Below are 18,211 nucleotides of genomic sequence, written 5' to 3'. Positions count from 1 at the left end.
CATAAGAACTGAAATTAAGCAGGCAAGGTAGAGGAGTACTTTAGGGTACTTTATTAGTTATCTTTCTATACTATATTTTTCAACCATATACCTAATTCAAAAATCCAAGGTCCATCAGCTTAAAAGTTTTAAGTATCACTACTATGTATACTTATGCTTTCTCCTTTAATTAAAACTGTTTATTTCTTACTGGGTGGCCTAGTAACTAGTTGCCCTAGTGGCCCCCAGTGATCCACATTTCAAGGTATTCCCCTCCCACACTGTATATTTCTTTGGATCTCCTTGTTAAGCTTCTCCTCTTCTGAACCACTCACTGAGGAAAGCTGCTAATCACTGTGAGCAGCCCTATAGAGAAGCCCACAAGGTAAGGAACTGAGGTCTCCTATTGTGAACAGCCATATATTATTTATTTTTCCCAATAGCCATATGAGTGCATCATCTTGGACAAGGATTCTACAACAGCCTTCAAATGACTGCAGCAGTGAAGGACATCGTGCTTGTAATTTCATGAGAGAAAGGCAGAACCACCCAGCTAAGCCACACCCTTATTCCTAACTTCGTATGACAGAAACGTTTATTGTTTTAGACTACGCAATTTGCAGGTAATTTGAGGGTAATTTGCTTCCCTAATACAAAGGGAAGTAGCTAAAAGAATTTGTTTCCAAAAAGAATACTAAAGACACAGTAAAAATTATCTGTATCATGCTAGATATTAAAATAAAATCTCTATTAAATCAATTAAGACTGTAGCAGACAGGATTTCTTCAAATTTTTACAAGTATGTAAAGTTTGTTTAGCGAATTTATAGAAGCACAATAAGCTTCAAATCGGTAAAAGAAATTACTCCAAAACACCAATTTGGCTATATGAAAAATGAAACTTCAGCTCTACAACTATAGAAAATTATTAACTAAAATGAAAAACAGATTGAGAGGAAATATTTATGTCCATAAAATTAAAGGATAATAGCTACAAAACACTACAATCCAGATTAAGTCAGTGAAGGATACAGACAGCAAAGGCCACAGAAGAAATACAAACATAAATCACTTTCAACAATAAAACTGTATTAATTAAATCAATCTTTCAGTAGTAGTATGCATCTATTTAATTATGTAAAAAACTTTAAAAAAAAATCAATGTTATCAAAGTTGTTTTGTTATCAAAGGGAGGAAAACATCAGACTCATACACTACTGAGAACTGTGTAAAATCGTACAATCCTTTTGGAAAACCATTCAGAAGTAGGCACATCTGAGACACAAAGAAAATTAACCCATTGCCCTGATAATTCCACTATCACCAGTTTATCCTTAGGAACAATTCCACAGGCATTACTATGAAATTATTAAGGTACCTATCAAGACTTTACTTAAAACTCCAGTATCTACTCCACCAAGTAACTAATTTCAGTGGTATAATAACCGGCACTGTAACACTTCTGCCCCAAAACTCTCCTACATTAAAAAAGCATTTCAAATGTAGCACTTTGTTACCTCTCAACCACTGCTCTGCAATTCTTTACAGATCATGGCATGGTGGAAGTGCTTTTTCTTCATATGTTAATAAGAAAAATAGAGTCGATACACTGTCAAACTGAACCATCTGCAACATTAAAGAGATGCCTTTGGACATAAAATTTCATTACCAATTAGCATGGCATTAATGTCTATTATTTTTACTGGGTATAGACAGAACTTCCACAATGCACACTGCTGACATCATCAGGGATCCCCAACAGCTCCGATTACTGCTTCAAGAGAAATTATAGAAATGACAAGGGAAATATACCCTCATAATTTACAGAGAAAGATTACCTTCAGATTCTTCTTGGTATATGAGGGGATATCATATAACCAATAACTATTTTTAATTTAATGTGTAGATATGATTGTTCACCCTCCAAAATGGATTTTATCCTTCCAGCAATCTTAAACATAGTATTATGGTATTTCCTGTAAGTTTACTAGACATGTGAATTTTAGAGGACTTAAATAAAGTAATTTTACCTAATAACAGTAACAAACACTAAAATCTGTTCCAATTTATTAAGGGGAAACCACAAGTTTGTATGTATGATTATATACTTTCTTTAATAAGTCATCTAAAAGACGTAATAGTTAAAAATTAGGATTTGTATACAGGCATAATAAAGAACGTAGAGCATCTAAAATACATAAAGAACTCTCAAAACTCAACAATTAAAATCAAACAAATTAATTAGAAAATGAACAAAAAACATGAGTATATTTCACCAAAGAGGATATACAAATGGCAAATAAGCACACAAAAAGATGTTCAACACCATTAGCTATCAGGGAAATGCAAATTAAAACCAGAATGAGGTATTATTACATAACTATCAAAATGGTTAAAACAAAAATAGTGACAACACTCAATGATGGTGAAGATGAACAGAAAGTGGATCTCTCATACACTACTGGTGAGAATGTAAAATCGTACAGTCACTCTAGAAATCAGCTTGGCAGTTTCTTATAAAAGCAAACATGCCAGTAACATGTGATTCAGCAATTGTACTCTTGGGCATTATTCCCAGAAAAATGAAAACTTATGTTCACACAAAAGCTATATATGAATGGTCACAGCACTTTTACTTCTAATAGCCAAAAGCTAGAATAAACCCAGATGTCCTTCAACAGGTGAACGGTTAAACAAACTGGTGTGTGTGTGTGCGTGCGTGCGTGCGTGCGTGTGTCTGCTGCTGCTGCTAAGTCGCTTTAGTCGTGTCCAACTCTATGCGACCCCGTAGACGGCAGCCCACCAGGCTCCGCCGTCCCTGGGATTTTTCCAAGCAAGAACACTGGAGTGGGTTGCCATTTCCTTCTCCAATGCATGAAAGTGAAAAGAGAAAGTGGAGTCGCTCAGTCGTGTCAGACTCTTCGCGACCCAATGGACTGTAGCCCACCAGATTCCTCCATCCGTGGGATTTTCCAGGCAAGAGTACTGGAGTGGGTGCCACTGCCTTCTACTTAGTAACAAAAAGAAATAAAATATCAATATACTCAGTAACTTGGATGACTCTCCAGGTAATTTTAAGTGAAAACACCCAATACAAGGCTATAGACACACACACACACATATATATATACTGCATGATTCCATTTACGGGCACTTTTTAAATGACTAAATTTTAGAAACAAAGGACAGATTAGTAGTTGGCCAAAGGTGGAAGAGGAATTGCCAGGAAGAAGATGGATGTGATACCAAAGGGCCACAGGAGAGACCCCTGTGGCACTGAAACTGTTAAACATCTTAACTGTGATACTGAGTATACAAATCCATACAGGTGACAAAAATGCAAAGAACTTAACACAGTACACACAAACAAATACAAGTAAAACCAGGGACATCTGGAATATGTCCTTACAGAAATAAAGAATTTTCTTTAAAAAAGAATGTGAAAAACAAAAACTGGGTCATCTGAGGTTTGGTGGATTATACCAATGTCAATATTCTGGTTGTGGTATTAGATGCTTTCACAAAACATACCATTGCAAAATCAAGCAAAACACACATGAGATCTCTGTACTATTTCTTACAACTAACTGCATGTGCACTTATACTAATTTCAATAAAAGTTTCAATAATTAAAAAAAATCTACCTACATGTTCATTTGAATGTATGTCCCTAATATATTAAACAAAGTATTCAATAATATGTATATGAGGCCACTTGTGTGACCAAAAGATTAAAAAAAAAAAAAAAAGGTCTACAAACACAAAGAAAATTCTAATAAAATATTAAGAGTGAAAATGAGGGAGCATTGGGAATTCCCTGGCAGTTCAATGGTTAGGACCCTGCTTTCACAGCAGGGGGCCCAGCTTCAATCCCTGGTTAGGGAAATAAGATCCCATAAGTCACAGTTTGACCCAAAAAAAGAAAAAAAAGAGGGAACATATGAAGATGACAGAAATAAAGATCCTTTTTTATTAACATTCCATTTTTCACTTTTACCATGAATTTATGTTACTTTTCTAACTAAAAAGATTCCTAGCAATTTCTTCATTTGAGATCATTTAAACAGTTTCAGAAATGATCATTCAATGAAAATCAAGTCCACCACCAGAAAAGAGGACAACTCTCCTACAAACCAGGGGGTGGAAATGAAACATTTATATCCATGACAAAGAACACCCAGCAAAGAGCAACCATGTAATAAATTATACCACTTCACAGCTGGAGTAGGGAAAGATACTGAACTTCTGGCCCAAATTAAACTCTCCTGATTACCAATCAAAAAATGGATCCAATTCTCCTGATATTAAATGAAAACTGAAACTGTCAAATAATCCAATGCCCTTATCTTACCAATTAAGCAAGAAGAGTTTGGATAAACAGAAAAAAGCAAAACTGTAAAGATATGTTTCTCAAAATTCACAATTCTTCCAAATGTGCATTTGGCTCTTGGCATAGAATAACATGCATCACTTACTGAGCACCTACTTCAAAAACAGCACTGTGCTAGCTGCTTCAGATAAATTCTCTTGCTGCATCCTCTCAAATGTGCAAGGCTGCACAGTATTTGCCCCATTTAGAAATGAGGAATGGGCTCAAAAAGATTAGGGACTTCTACTAAACAGGCAGCATCTCAAGGAATCGGTCCTATGAAACTATTATGACTTAATATCCTTAAGAGCTTATACATAAGAATAGGAAAATGAAAGCTTGAGATATAAGGAGCACAAATTCAAAGCCCTTAGAAACTGATGGCATGAGGGAATGAAGTAAAAAAAAAAAAACTCTGAAGTTTTGAAATTTGGTACATTGAGGATAAGAGCTCACTATCTGATCACCTTCCTACCTAAAATTTACTCCCCTTCCCAACTTGTACCATTCATTCTTCTACTCCATAAGTACACTGAGTGTCTGCTACAAAGAAAACATCACACTACACACTGTTAAGATACTAAATGCTGAAATTAGACCAGGAAGAGAAAAGCATAAGCCAGGTGACTGTGAAGCAAGGCACCACTAATAGTTCAGGTTGGCTGAACTCAGGCCAGCCAGGATATCTTGGGTTTAGCATGTGAGATTTGGGAAAGTCAAGATGAGGTCTCATCAAAGACACTGAATTTGGGCTTTATTTGTTAGGCAGATGGGGAGAAGAGTTGGGCACTGAAGGTAAAGCTTTCATCAGAGACCTGTGTTTTGTTTGTGTGCTTATAGTCACTCAGTCCTGACACTTTGTAAACCCATGGACTGTAGCTCACCAGGCTTCTCTGTCCATGGAGTTCCTTCCAGTCTAGAATACTAGAGTGGATTGCCATGCCCACCTCCAGGAGATCTTCCCTCCAGGAATCGAACCCAGGTCTCCCACATTGCAGGCAGATTCTTTATCATCTGAGCTACCAGGGAAGCCCCATCAGAGACCTCACCTCGTATTTCTCATTTTGAAGGTCATAGGTAATTCTATCTCTCCAGAAAGACTGGAAAGAAAAACAATATGAAGACCAGTAATAAAGATAACATAATAGAATGGAAACAGCATAAAAATTCAACCCTATAACATGGAATACAAGGCCTATATTTATACTTATCTCCTGACAACCCTGCTCCTCTCAGATTCCCATCAAAGAATTTCTTGCCACTTTCATGTGCTTATTCCTCCTTACTTACTGGCTTGTCTCTGCTTAAATATAACCTTCTATGAAATTCTTCCACATTACTCCAGGCATGACTTTTTCCAAACTCCCACAGTACTGCTCTATAACTTCTACCAGGCCATGTGGTATTCTGTACTGTCATTGTTTACACCAGTCTTCCTTGCATGGTAAAGTTCCTTAAAAGCAGACTGTATCTTTCAATACCAGCAGTGCCTGGCATCGAGAAGGCACTCAAGTTCATTTTGATCATATAAACAAGTGATTCCAAGGTTTCCAACCTTGAAAAGAACTGGAGGATAATGCCATCATTAAGACAGGAGGGGATTTCCCTAGCAGTCCAGTGGCTAAGACTCCCTGATTCCAATGCAAGGAGCCTGGGTTTGATCCCTGGTCAGGGAACTAGATCCCACATGCAGCAAGTTTGCAGGCTGCAACTAAAAGACCCCCACAGTCTGCAATTAAAAGATCATGAATGCTGCAACGAAGATCAAATATGCCTCATGTTACAACTAAGATCTGGCATGGGCAAACAAATGAAAATAAATTTTTTAAAAAATATTTTTTAAAAAGACAGAAGGAAAAGCATGTTTGGCAAAAAGAGATGGTCAAAGGTAGGTAAGTATGCTATAGGTGGAAGAGGAACTCAGCTGGAAATTTGTTTCTTGGTCTGAAGCTCAGAAGTCAGATCAAGAGTTTTCACACAGCGGAGAAGTGAACTAATAAAAGCAGATAAGACTGCAGAGAATGACAGAAAAGAGGAAGAAAAGAGAACAAGCAGTTCAAAAAGGACTGTTTAAAGGAGGAGTGGTCAAAACACTGCACATCTAGTAGGATAAGTCTGGAGGTGCCACTTGTAACTTTGAAAAGAACAGTTCCAACAGAGTAGCGACACCAATCCACAGGGCTTTAAGGAGGGTAAACAAAGTAGACAACTCTCAAGAAATTCCCCAGGAAACAGGAAAGTAATCACAGGGGTTAGAAGATAGAGGAAGATTCTTTAGAATAGACAGATGTCATTCTGTTTTTAGGCAGAAAAAGTGATGCAGTGAAGGTTGAGAATAAAGATCCCAGCAGAAAGGAGAAAGTAATGAAGAGAACCAGCAACTCCAGCAAGGACAGATTCAGAGAAAGAGCAGAAGCTGAGAAGTGTGGAGACAGGAAAGGAGGAAGCAGAGATTGCTGAGATGATGAGAAGGGAAGAGAGAACCCCATTTCTGTCTCAGGCACCAACACAACAAGCCTTGAACAAAATCTGAACTTCTTTCATTCCTCAAATCCAGGCTCCAACTTTATTCTCAGTCCAGGCAACCCTAAAAGGGCTGCCAATTTTCTCTCCTCTGAAATAATCTCTCAGATTTACCCTCTTTCTACTACTGACTCTGCTCAATTCTAATTTTTAATTACTAGTGCAAGACTCTACAACCTAACATTGCCTCTACTCTCTCCCAGCCAAAATTTCCCCAACACAGATTTCATCGTGTCACTTCTCAGCTGAAATTCCTCACTGGATCCCAGTTTCTATCACATCAACATCAAATGCCAATCTGAATTTCTAGGCCCTATTTCACAAGAACGGGCTTCCCTGGTGGCTCACTGGTCAAGAATCTGCCTATAATCCAGGAGACATGAGTTGATCCCTGGGTCAGAAAGATCCCCTGGAAGAGGAAATGGCAATCCACTCCAGGATTATTGCCTGAGAAATCCCATGGACAGAGGAGCCTGGCGGGCTACAGTCCACAGGGTCACAGAGTCAGACATAACTGATCAACTAAACCATTCACATTACCTGAGGACATTCATCCTATCCAACCCTGTGAAAATACTGCTTCTGCTGCTGCTACTAAGTCACTGCAGTCGTGTCCGACTTTATGCGACCCCATAGACGGCAGCCCACCAGGCTGCCCCATCCCTGGGATTCTCCAGGCAAGAACGCTGGAGTGGGTTGCCATTTCCTTCTCCAATGCATGGAAGTGAAAAGTGAAAGTGAAGTCACTCAGTCGTGTCCGACTCAGTGCGACCCCATGGACTGCAGCCCACCAGGCTCCTCCGTCCATGGGATTTTCCAGGCAAGAGTACTGGAGTTAGGGTGGTGAAAATACTAAGTTTACTTAATTCTTTTTATCCAAAGTACCTTTCTAAACCTAACCAAACCCAACCCAGTCAATGAACTGAAGTCCCACTCTTTACTGGAGCCTTGATCGCTCTAGGTTTCATTCACCTCTCCATTGATCTCCTTAACCACCTGAACATCCACAGCACAGAACTTAGTACAGAGGGTGGTTCATATTTTCTGCATGTCCAAGACTGTACAGGGGTATACTGTCACAACATCGAGATGTCTGTTTTGAAATGGCTCCCAAAAAAGTCTCTATTTAACATCCATCCCACATACAATATAGTGTCTGTCTCTACCTAATGAAGCACAAGCTAGTATTACAGTGCAAATCAATTACAAGGTAAAACTGCAAACAAATCTGGCACAAAGATGCTGTGTTTCTCAAAGTCAATGCAAATAATAAAGAACTACTCCAATTAAAGGCAAGAAAAAGGTGATCTAGGTCAACCAATAAACAGGTGACAACTGACAAGGAGAACAGGACAAGAGCTTCAAAGAGAGATACTGAACATCAAAGGATTAAGAAAAGTTAGTGAAGTGACATCGTGGAGGGAGGATAAAACAAGATTGACAAAATATCAGGAATTCTTAAAGCTTGGTGAGGAGTACATGGAAATTCAACCACTTTCTCTTCTTTGGTATACACCTGAAACTGTGCACAGTGGACATTTTTTAAAACAATACCTTAGTTAAGACTAAGTCCTTAAATACTTACAAAAATTTATCCTTATGATCATGGTAAGAAAATGAAGTAAAACAAAGTATGCCATCTACCTATTGTACAATTTTGCTGGACAAAAATTTTAAAAACCTACTTGAGGGCTTCTCTGGTAGTCCAGTGGTTAAGAATCTGCCTTGCAATTCAGGGGACACTGGTTTGATCCCTGGTCTAGGATTCCACAAGTCACTGAGCAACTAAGCCCCTGCGCCAAGACTACTGAGCCAGCACTCCAGAGCCTGAGGTATGCACCTACTGGAGCCTGGGCACCTGGAGCCCATGCTCCACAGCGAGAGAGGCCACCGCCACGAGAAGCCTGAGCACTGCCATGAAGAGCAGCCCGTGCTCACCGTTAACTGCAGAATGCCAGTGTGCAGCAATGCAGATGCACCACAGCCAAAATAAAAACCTATTTGATTCTCGCCTTATGATAAAAAAACAGTTGCCATCATAATCAAAATTTTGATAAAGGTTTAAAACTGTCTTTTTTAATTCTCAATTTTACATTTCTATATAAAATCTAAATAAACCTGTTCCTCTCTATTTACTTGTGGAATTTTAGTCCTCAATTTTAATTGTGTTCATTTTTAGTGGTCTTCTTCAGATAAAGAAAATCACTAATATATACTTTAGACTACTCTGGAGGCTGCCTACATCCTAAGAACTTTGAGGATTCCCAAAATTGATGAATACTGCCACAGCATAAATTAACTCAATTTTACCTCCATAAAATATCTAAATGAGGAAGAATATCAAACAAACAATTGCTGCAATCAGCCTAGTAAAAAAGCCAGGAGACACTTCAGACCCAGGCAAGAGTGTCAGGGACCTTCAAAAGTCCCTAAAGAAAACCAAGAGTACTCAAATAATTCTATGATTTCAATAGTTTTCAGTCTTATCCCCAATAATCTTAAGTACCTTTAAGGCAGATCTAGACCTTTTATGACATTTGTTTTTTACTGCAAGGCTATGAAGCCCCAGTGAGACAATACAGACCAAAGCACTTAAAACTAAGTTATTGCCTGTTACAACTTGGAGCTCTGGGAACCAACCTTCCTTGAAGATTTTTTCCAAGCACCTACAATATACAAAGCACTGTATACTATATATGTACACTGGCAGAAATTAGACAGTATCAACCCAATTAAATACAAAAACACCAGGTCAGGATTATTAACTATAGTGAGAACCATTTCACATCACTGTATGCAGAAAAAGTAACCGAAGACCATGAAGGTGAACTGAAGAGGTTGCTCCTTTATGACAGGAGGCAAACAGTCTGCTGATAGCTAGTTGTACAAAAACAACTGGCAATACAACATTGAATTATGTTGTCATTCTCTAGTTCCAGACAGAGGGTTTAAAATCCTAAAAAGTACTCGTTTTAAAATCCTAATAAGTACTTGTTACTCTTGCCAGGAGAACCTTATTCTATCACAGTATCAAACAATAGCATGTGCAAAAGATTTTCTAAAATTTCTAGTCCTAAGCACAGGCTCTAATATAGAGTAAGTGCTCTCCACACCTGCTGCATCAACCAGTCACTGTGAATAGTCTGAATATATCAAGTGTGCAGCTATATAGAATTTCTTTTAATTACACTTTGCTCAAGCTTACTGTTCAACTAAATTTGCATTTTGAGACTGACTTCACTTTAAATTCTCAGAAAATATCAAAGGCGAAAATGAAAGCAATCAATTTTGGATGAAGCAATTTAGATTTATACACAATCTGTAAGAAAGACTTAAAAGAATAAATATTCGAATTCCCTGCTGTTCAGTGGTTAGGACTTCACTGCCGTGGCCTGGAACTAAGACTGAACTACTGTTCAGCCCCTGGTCAGGGGAACTAAGATCAATAAGCCACATGCAGGACGGTCAAAAAAAAAAGAACAGATACTGGTTTCTTCAAGTCAATAGTCTTTGAGTAATTTTATTTTCTACACGAAGAAAATTTTTCTGCACTTATACAAGTTTAACTCTCATTTTAGATGCATAACATTTTTTCTAAAGGCTCTAGTATTTTAGAACCAGTAATGACACCTCTTTGATAAGAACCACATAGATTTACACTTAATAAACTTCTAGAGAAACATGTATCTCCACCTTCCGATCTAAGTTTTTATGTAAAGACAAAACTATATACATGTAAAATACATTTCAATGTAACAAGGAAGGATTTGTCTGAGCTGCTCCACCCTAAAAAGTATCTAGGACAAAACAGACTCAAAATAACTACCACAACAAATTTTTTAAATCTGCAACTGCCAAACTAAGAAATCAAGGAGTAGTACTAAAGCATATTTAAGATATGAATCAACAGAAACAAAAGCGACACACCCACATCCTCACTCTTAATTTTAAAGAACTGCAGGGCTATATAGTAAAATGAACATTTAAGGCACTCAAAACTATCACCACACACCATAAAGTTTTTTCCATCTAAATCTTTACAGAGTATTTCAGAGACATCTTGGGAGGGACTGGGATCCTCTCTGGTGACATAACAGATGACCATGACAATGTGTCTGGGCAGAAACAAAATCAGAATCAAATATTTAAAGTTGAAAGGAATCTTTTAACAATCAAGCTGGTTCAGATTTTAAAAGTGATGAAACAGGGTAAGTGAAGTCAACTGGTCATTTAGCTAACTAGGGACAGTCAAAAATTCTGGGTGAAGACCAGATTTTTAAAAAGTATCATTTACCACAATCTAACAATAGTAGGTAGCACTACTGAGTAACTCAAAGTACATTTTTTCCCATTTCCATACACATACACCCATACCACACACATAACTACACTTCAAAATTTAAGAGCAGAGAAGGTTCAAGAGCGTACTCTCATGGTGGCTGTTACCATAGGATGCTGTACAACACGTACCTCAGAAAAAAATAGCCTAATTTAAATTTTGACTGATGTCCAAAAAGGCCTTTTCATCTGAGCTACCCTGAATGTGAACCCAAAATGTATTTCAACCTGCAAGTCATCCCATCAACTAAAAATATAACCCATGCCTTATGCAAAAATAGGACTCCAGGTAATTCACTGATTTCTGTACTCATGACACAACCAAGGCAAAGCCAAGGCCACTTTTAGAAAAAAAGCTAAACAAATGTATACCTCTATCTTGAAAACTTAATTCTGAACTCAACCAAATGCCCTTAAAAGCTTAACTCTTAACCAGTCCTCAACGGAGAGTTAACTTGGAAAATCAGAAAAGAATCAAACTCATATAAGACAGAAAAAATTTTAGATCAAAGTAAAATTTTCCCAAAGAGCTTATCATTAGTAATAAGCTTTCATCTGTGAACTGGTAAACAATCAAAAACCAATTAGTTATAACTGGTTTTTATAGTTTCCCTTTAAGTTGCCTGTATATATACATTAATGTATCTATTTAAGTTGTACCAAAAACTGCTTACAAATGGCAATTCCTGTGAAGTAGATGATGATGAAGTTCCAGGTAATTCTAGCATGTTTCCTAATGTACTGGTACTGGAGTCTGGATCATCCTGAAAAGATAAATTTATTGAGTTTAATTGCTCTTCTATAGTAACGTTTGTATCTCCTAGTGAAAGGGGGGCTGGGAGAAGGGCTGCTCTTTCATGGCTGCCGTCCACGTCACTTCTTTGCTTATTTCTCTGCGTTTCGGCCTGAGGAGCTAATGGCAAGAATGGCGGTTTGCCTGCACCGTGTCTACTGTCTGGTGTGCTGTCTTGTTCATCTCCCATGGCCACGTCTACATCATTCTCTGATTTAGGCTCATAATTGCAGGTGGCATTGGTTTGAGTCTCCTCAAAGATCTCCTCTATACTCTCATCCTCTGTGACTGGCTGTTCTGGGTCCATTGCAGAATCTACATCTGCATCGTCCACACAAGTAAAATTCTCAAAGTGCAGAAAGCCATTCTTGACAGTCTTTGTTACTTTTACCTGGAGTTCAGGGGAGTTATTACAAGAGGGTTCCTGTTTCATAGCAAGTGCTGTTGGACCACCAGGATTCAAGGAAGTGCAAACAACTGGCGACTGAGCTCTTGAATCACTTTTTTCAGGGTCTTGAAAGGATTCTGATCCATCAGCAGACCCATTTAAATACTCTACATTGATCATGGAGGCCAAATCCTGTAGTTTCCGCAGTGGAATGTAACAAGATGGAGAATCTTGTCCATAAGCATTTTGGGATGTTCCACTGGCAGTCGATAACTGCATAGTACACCCATTAAGTGGCTCAGAAAAATTGGATTGACCATTACCGAAAGGGCTGTCCTTGTCTTCAGGGGCATCTAAATTCACTGGATTGGAAAAGGGCAGCAGACAATTTCTTCTAGGTAGTTTACAGGTCTGATCCATCCTGGGCCAGCATCAACCTGGAATCCAAAAACACGGCAATTAATCTGGGTTAATGGGCCATTTGATTCTTATCTTCAAAATGGCAGCCACTTCTCAAGGCCTAGTGGCCTCAATGCTTTTCTGCTGCACTTCCACGGCTGGAAAAAGTTCCCCAGTTGACGATGGAAAAACAGCCTCGGTGAGCCTCCGCGAACTCCATCTTCCCGGAGACGGGTAGATCTTGCCACATGGAAACAGCCCGTCCCTTTTTCCTGCAGACTGGTGGGCAGTTGGGCTGATCTAAAATTAAAATCCCGTTGGCAGTAGAAATTTCCAAATCTCAAACAGGATTGTCTTTCCCCTCCCCCGCTAGGAGTCCAACGGCCGGATCTCCCAAAAGCAGGGGGCTGTAGGGTTCGAGGCGGGCTCCGGGACGCTGCACAAAAAGGTTACCCCCCCCCATCCTTCCTGGCTCGCTCGGGCGCAGCGGTCACAATAGCGCTGCACCCTGCGCCCCAACTGGCGCCCGAGCCTTTGCAGTGGCCGTGCTCAGGCCGCAAGCAAGTCAGCGAAGCGGGTGCACCCCGAAGTTCTCCTTTCTGATTGCAGGCCTGCTTGGTCCACAGCTCCAGGCCCAGAGGCCGGAACGCGGCAGGGGGAGAAACGGAGGCAGTCGGTGAAGCCGAGTCAGGGCAGCAGCAGCAGCAGCTGCTACAGCTTGACAAACATGGCTGCTGCCGACGCCGCCGCCGCCTGCCCGGGCCGCGTTCCTTCCCGCAGCGCCGGTAGCACCTCCTGGCCGAGCCGATCGCACTCATCAATATTCAGCACCAAGCAAAGTTTGCTGCAGGAGGGCAGCCGGCCCCGTGCCCCCCAGCCGGCTACCTGAAGGGAGGCGGAGGCCGAGGTGCGCGCGGGAGGCCGGCGGGGCACGGGCCGCGCGGGGAGGAAGTTCGCGGAGGCCCGGCCGGCTAGGCCTGAGCCCGGCTGGTAGTGATGGAGGGGGAGGGGGCCTGCGGCTGCAACGCCGCGGGCCACCAACCCTGCGCCGCGCCCGGCCCTCCCCCGCGCCCCTCACCTCACGGCCACCACCATCTTCCCCGCCCGGCCGCCTCCCCCATCCGCTCGCGCCAGCCCGCCGCCCACCCCAGCGCACTAGTTACCGTGCCCCGCGCCCCCTCCCGGGCCGGCTGGGGGGAGGGGGTGACCCTCATTACACTGGGGCGCGAGCGGAGCGGTGGGGAGAGCGTGGAGCCGCTCGCCGCACCCCCCTCCCCCCGCGTCTCTCTTCAGGAGAGAAGGTAGCAAGCGCGACCTGCCCCGGCCTATTCCGCCGCCGCCTCCTCCTCACACCCCCACCGCGCGCGCCCCCGCGGTGGCGCGTGCGACCGAGCGCCTCGCGCCGGCCCGCGTGCGGCTGGGGCCCCGAGTGCGCGCGCACCCCTTCCCCCAAGGCGCGCGCTCCTTTGCCTCACTCTTCGGGGTTCAGGGCGGGTGAAGTCGGGCTCGCGAGCGCGCCACCCAATCAGCGGAGCCGCCGCTGCCGCCCCCTCCCCTCCCCCTGCGCGCCCGCTCGCGGCCCGGGCCTACGGGCCGGCCCGACTGCCCGGGCGGGGCCTGAGGCGGGCTCCCCAGGGGCCTCGCGCGCCTCCCCGGAGTGTCGGGGCCTGCGGGCGTCGTGGGTGGCATTCCGATCCCCTCACCTACCTCGGGGAGCTGCGCCGGCCCCGGGCTGCACACGTTTCCAGAACCCTACCAGTCTGGAGCCCCAGCCCCGGCGGCACCTGGCTGGGCTGAGGCCTGTCCGACCGCCCCGCCAGCCCCGCTCGGGCCCGCGTCAGTCCCGGCCTCCATCTTAGGTTACAGCCCGGGTTCCCTATCCACTGGGCACCTGCCTTCAGCCCGCTCGGCTGGGGCTCGAGACCAAGGCAACCCCCCTCCTACCGCGGGGCTCACCTGGGGGCTTGGGCTGGGGTCTTCGAGGCCTCAAACCCCGAGCAGGCGCGGCCGCAGGTGAACCCCCTGCCGGGCCGCACCCCAAGCCCACATCACCACCACCACAGACCAAGCAGAGCAGGAAACAAAATGGAGGCAGCAGCTCGGGTCTGCCTCCCCGAGCCAAGCCCGTGCAGCCCCAGGGCTCGCTCCTGCCGCAGGCCCGACGCCCGCGAGGCCGGGGGCTGGCTCGGCCCAGGCGCCAAAGGCAGCCGCCCTAGAGCAGCGCAGACAGGCCGGGGACTCAGCCCTGCGGTCCCCACAGCCCCTCACCCACCACCCCTTCCCTTCCCCCTCCCTCCATTCCTTTTCCTCCCCCTGCCCGGCCGTGCGGGGTGAGCGGCTCCCGGGAGCCGGGTCGGGTCGGGTTACCCGCCCGGGCACTGCCCGCCCAGCCTTGGCCTCCGTGGGGGGGATGAGGCCAGGCGACCCCCGCGCTGAGCCCACCCCCCGCACCCGAGCCGGGCAGCAATCTGACAGCGCGCCCGCACCTCGGCCTGCCGCGGTGCGGCCCCCGCTCAGTGAGGCCGAGTCCCGAGCCCGGGCACCGCCGGGACGAAGCTCCCTCGTCACCCCCGGGCCCAGGGGTCCTCGCAGCCCCGGGCGGGGCGAGGGGAGCGCTGGGGGAGGGGTCCACTAATCCCTGCACCGCCTCCCGCGCCTAGTCCGGGTCTAGGCCTGGCACTGGGACTCGGGCCGGGGGCGCGGGCGGGCGTCAGTAGGTGTGTGCGCGCGGGGCAGTGGACGCGGGCTGGGGGCCCGGAGGGGCCGAGCCTCGCTCCGCGGACGCTGCAGTTCTCTGCACCCAGGCAGATGGCCCTCTCGTGCCACCTCCGCCCCGCGCAGGCCGCCTGCTCAGCAGCCCTGCTCCCCGGGGAGCGCGCGCCTCGCCCCTGCGGGCCGGGCATCGGGACCCCGGCGGAACAGCGGTGGGAGGGCGGACTGCTGAGCTGGTCCCGCCAAGACTGCTCGCCTAATTCCTGGTCTGGGGCGCTCTGCCCTCGGGCGCCTGGCACCTCGAGGCCTGCACCCAGTACCCGGGGCCCCGCAGCACTGGCCTACTGCGTCCAATCACCAAAGACACCGCGAGGGCAGGTGGGGAAACCCAAATAATGACCCCGCGACGCCGACGTCCCCCAGGCCCTACGCCTAACCCGATCCAACTCTGACCCCCCCTCCCCCTCCCGGCTTGCTCCCCGACAAAAAGCTCACCTGGGTACCTATTTGGTCCCTAGAGTGCTAAGTTCATCCTCGATGTTCAGAGAAAATCACAAACGACCGCCATAAAAATTCCGCCTCCTCCAGAAAGCCTTCTGTGATTAGTGTTAACTCCATCTCAAAGCTGAGGGCGCCGCCCTCGAGAGCCACGTGACTACCATTCCTCCTAGGGCTTAGTAAATGTGCATAATTATTGCCTCAGTGGAGTGTTTACCCGCCATCCTTCTATCTGTTAATAGCGAGCCCACCTGGGAGAAAGGCACTTTTGGCGTTGTCTTGCGCGGTATTGGCTTTCCCTTGCTTCTCTAGCCTAAATTCCGTCCTTCAGCCTTCCCCAGCCTTCACCCCAGTAGACTTGGAGCTCAGGATGCCCGTAGCTTCCTTCCCTCCAAGACCCACAGACCAGCCAAGGAGATAGACAACAGGTCCTTACCACATCTGAGTGCTGGGATGCATCCCTGCCAAGAAAGCAAGCAGGCTCTCTTGGAAGGAAGGTGTCCCCTGGAACCAGTGTGATGAGGGGAGCACTGTGACCTCAGGCGGCCTCCTTCTGTTGAAGAGAATGAGGTATCCTGACTGTTCCCAAGTGCATAGTCAGGTTGGCAGTGAGTCGAAGAAGAGCTGGGTCTACACTCCAGGGTCCCGCCCTACAAGGACCCGCCCTTTGTCCTGCTAAGGAGTGACTCCTGCTAATCCTTTCTAGTCAATTCAATAGGGAGCTCTGACTGGCTCCTTCTTCCTTCGTGCATGCTAAGTTGTTTTAGTCATGTCCGATTTTATGTCACGGTGTGGATTGTAACCTGCCCAGCTCCTGTGTCCATGGGATTCTCCAGGCAAGACTACTGGAGTAGGCTGCCCTCCTCCAGAGGATCTTCCCAACCCAAGGATCGAACCAGCGCTCTCAGGTCTCCTGCCTTTGCAGGCGGGTTCTTTACCACTAGCGCCACCTGGGACTCCTTCGCACCTAATCTTTTGAACTAGTCATTTCTGACTGACAGTTACCTCCTATCAACTGCCCCAATTCAGATTACTTATAACCCTTTATTCTCCCATGACCATCCTGAGGGCCTGTGAGGTGCCACTCAATGGCCTTGAGCCACTCAGTTAAAAAGCCACAAGCCTCAGTTTCGTCACCTGTGGTTTCCAAAGCACAGGGTGGCTCCGAGGCTCTTGCAAGGCAAGGAAAGGTGTTTGGAGCCTATACGGACTACATACTTGATAAATGCTGAGATGTTTCATTACTTCTTTCAGCAACCATTTTTTTTTTTTTTTGTATTCCAGGCAGTTTTGCTAGATGCTGGGGATACAAAGGATGAGATCCCTACCTTAGGAAGCCCCCAGACTTAGGAAAAAACACTTAAATAAAGGTGCAAAGGTGTGAAGAGGGACAAGGACAATGTTTCCTCCAGAGCTGACTTCTAGACATCACTGACCTAAACGAACCTCTCTCTCCAACTTCACAGGCCCCACGGAATAGGTCTAGTGCCTAAGTGCTCAGTTATGCCCAGCTCTTTGCAACCCCATGGACTGTAGCCCGCCAGGCTCCTCTGTCCATAGGTTATTTTCCGGGCAAGAATACTGGAGTAGGTTGCCAGTTCCTCCTCCAGGGGATCTTCTCAACCCAGGGTTCGAACCCAAGTCCCCTGTGCGTCTCCTGCATTAGAAGGTGGATTCTTTCCCACTACCCCACACAGAATAGGCGTAGGAGCTAAAGGAGGACAGGCAGCTAGGGATGAACAGCTTACTGATGATGGTCTTAGGAAAGACTAGAATCCCAGAGAAAACCTCCTGGACTTTCCTGGAATGACTCAAGGGTCCCTTCCTGCCTTCAGAATAGAATTTGGCTACAGAGGTCTCACCCACAGCAGCTTCCTTTGGTGACTCCCATTCAGAAGGCTAAGCACCTATTGGGTGCCAGCATTTGGTTGAGGGGACCCACAGGACCCTATATTCTCACAAGGACACTGGCTCCCGAAGTAGGCGAAGAAAGGATAGGGCTGTGGCCTGCCCTCCTCGTCTCAGCACAAGGAACTGGGCCTGTGCCTCCCATCCTTAAGACAGAGATTAGAATCAGTAAATACTTGCTGAGTCTATGCAGTATACTGGACACCATGCTGGGCACTGCCCTCCTCCAGAGGATCTTCCCAACCCAAGGATCGAACCAGCGCTGTCATGCATGAGTTCCTTTAAACCTTTAGCTGCCCTATGCA

The 18,211-nt window shown here is 45.5% G+C and overlaps 1 protein-coding gene across 3 annotated transcripts in view; it reads right to left on the bottom strand.

The window, feature by feature from the left end:
• The window catches only part of NSD1 (nuclear receptor binding SET domain protein 1), a 143,616-nt gene extending 130,790 nt beyond the window's left edge, over nucleotides 1-12,826 (bottom strand). Inside the window, exons 1-2 of one of the 3 annotated variants that reach the window (XM_068979574.1) lie at nucleotides 12,713-12,826; nucleotides 11,883-11,972 (exon numbers count right to left, since the gene is read on the bottom strand). In XM_068979574.1, coding sequence (XP_068835675.1) covers nucleotides 11,883-11,972; nucleotides 12,713-12,742 — 120 coding nt within the window. In that variant the 5' untranslated portion in view covers nucleotides 12,743-12,826. Of the gene's footprint in view, nucleotides 1-11,882 lie in introns of all 3 variants that reach the window. The other 2 variants (XM_068979573.1, XM_068979572.1) reach the window with 2 other exon arrangements.
• Between the last annotated feature and the right edge of the window lie 5,385 nt (nucleotides 12,827-18,211).

Source organism: Capricornis sumatraensis, chromosome 9, assembly GCF_032405125.1.
Source record: "Capricornis sumatraensis isolate serow.1 chromosome 9, serow.2, whole genome shotgun sequence".
Taxonomy (NCBI): Eukaryota; Metazoa; Chordata; class Mammalia; order Artiodactyla; family Bovidae; genus Capricornis; species Capricornis sumatraensis.
The sequence above is the reverse complement of the archived record's forward strand: the minus strand, read 5'-3'. Positions and strand labels throughout refer to the sequence as shown.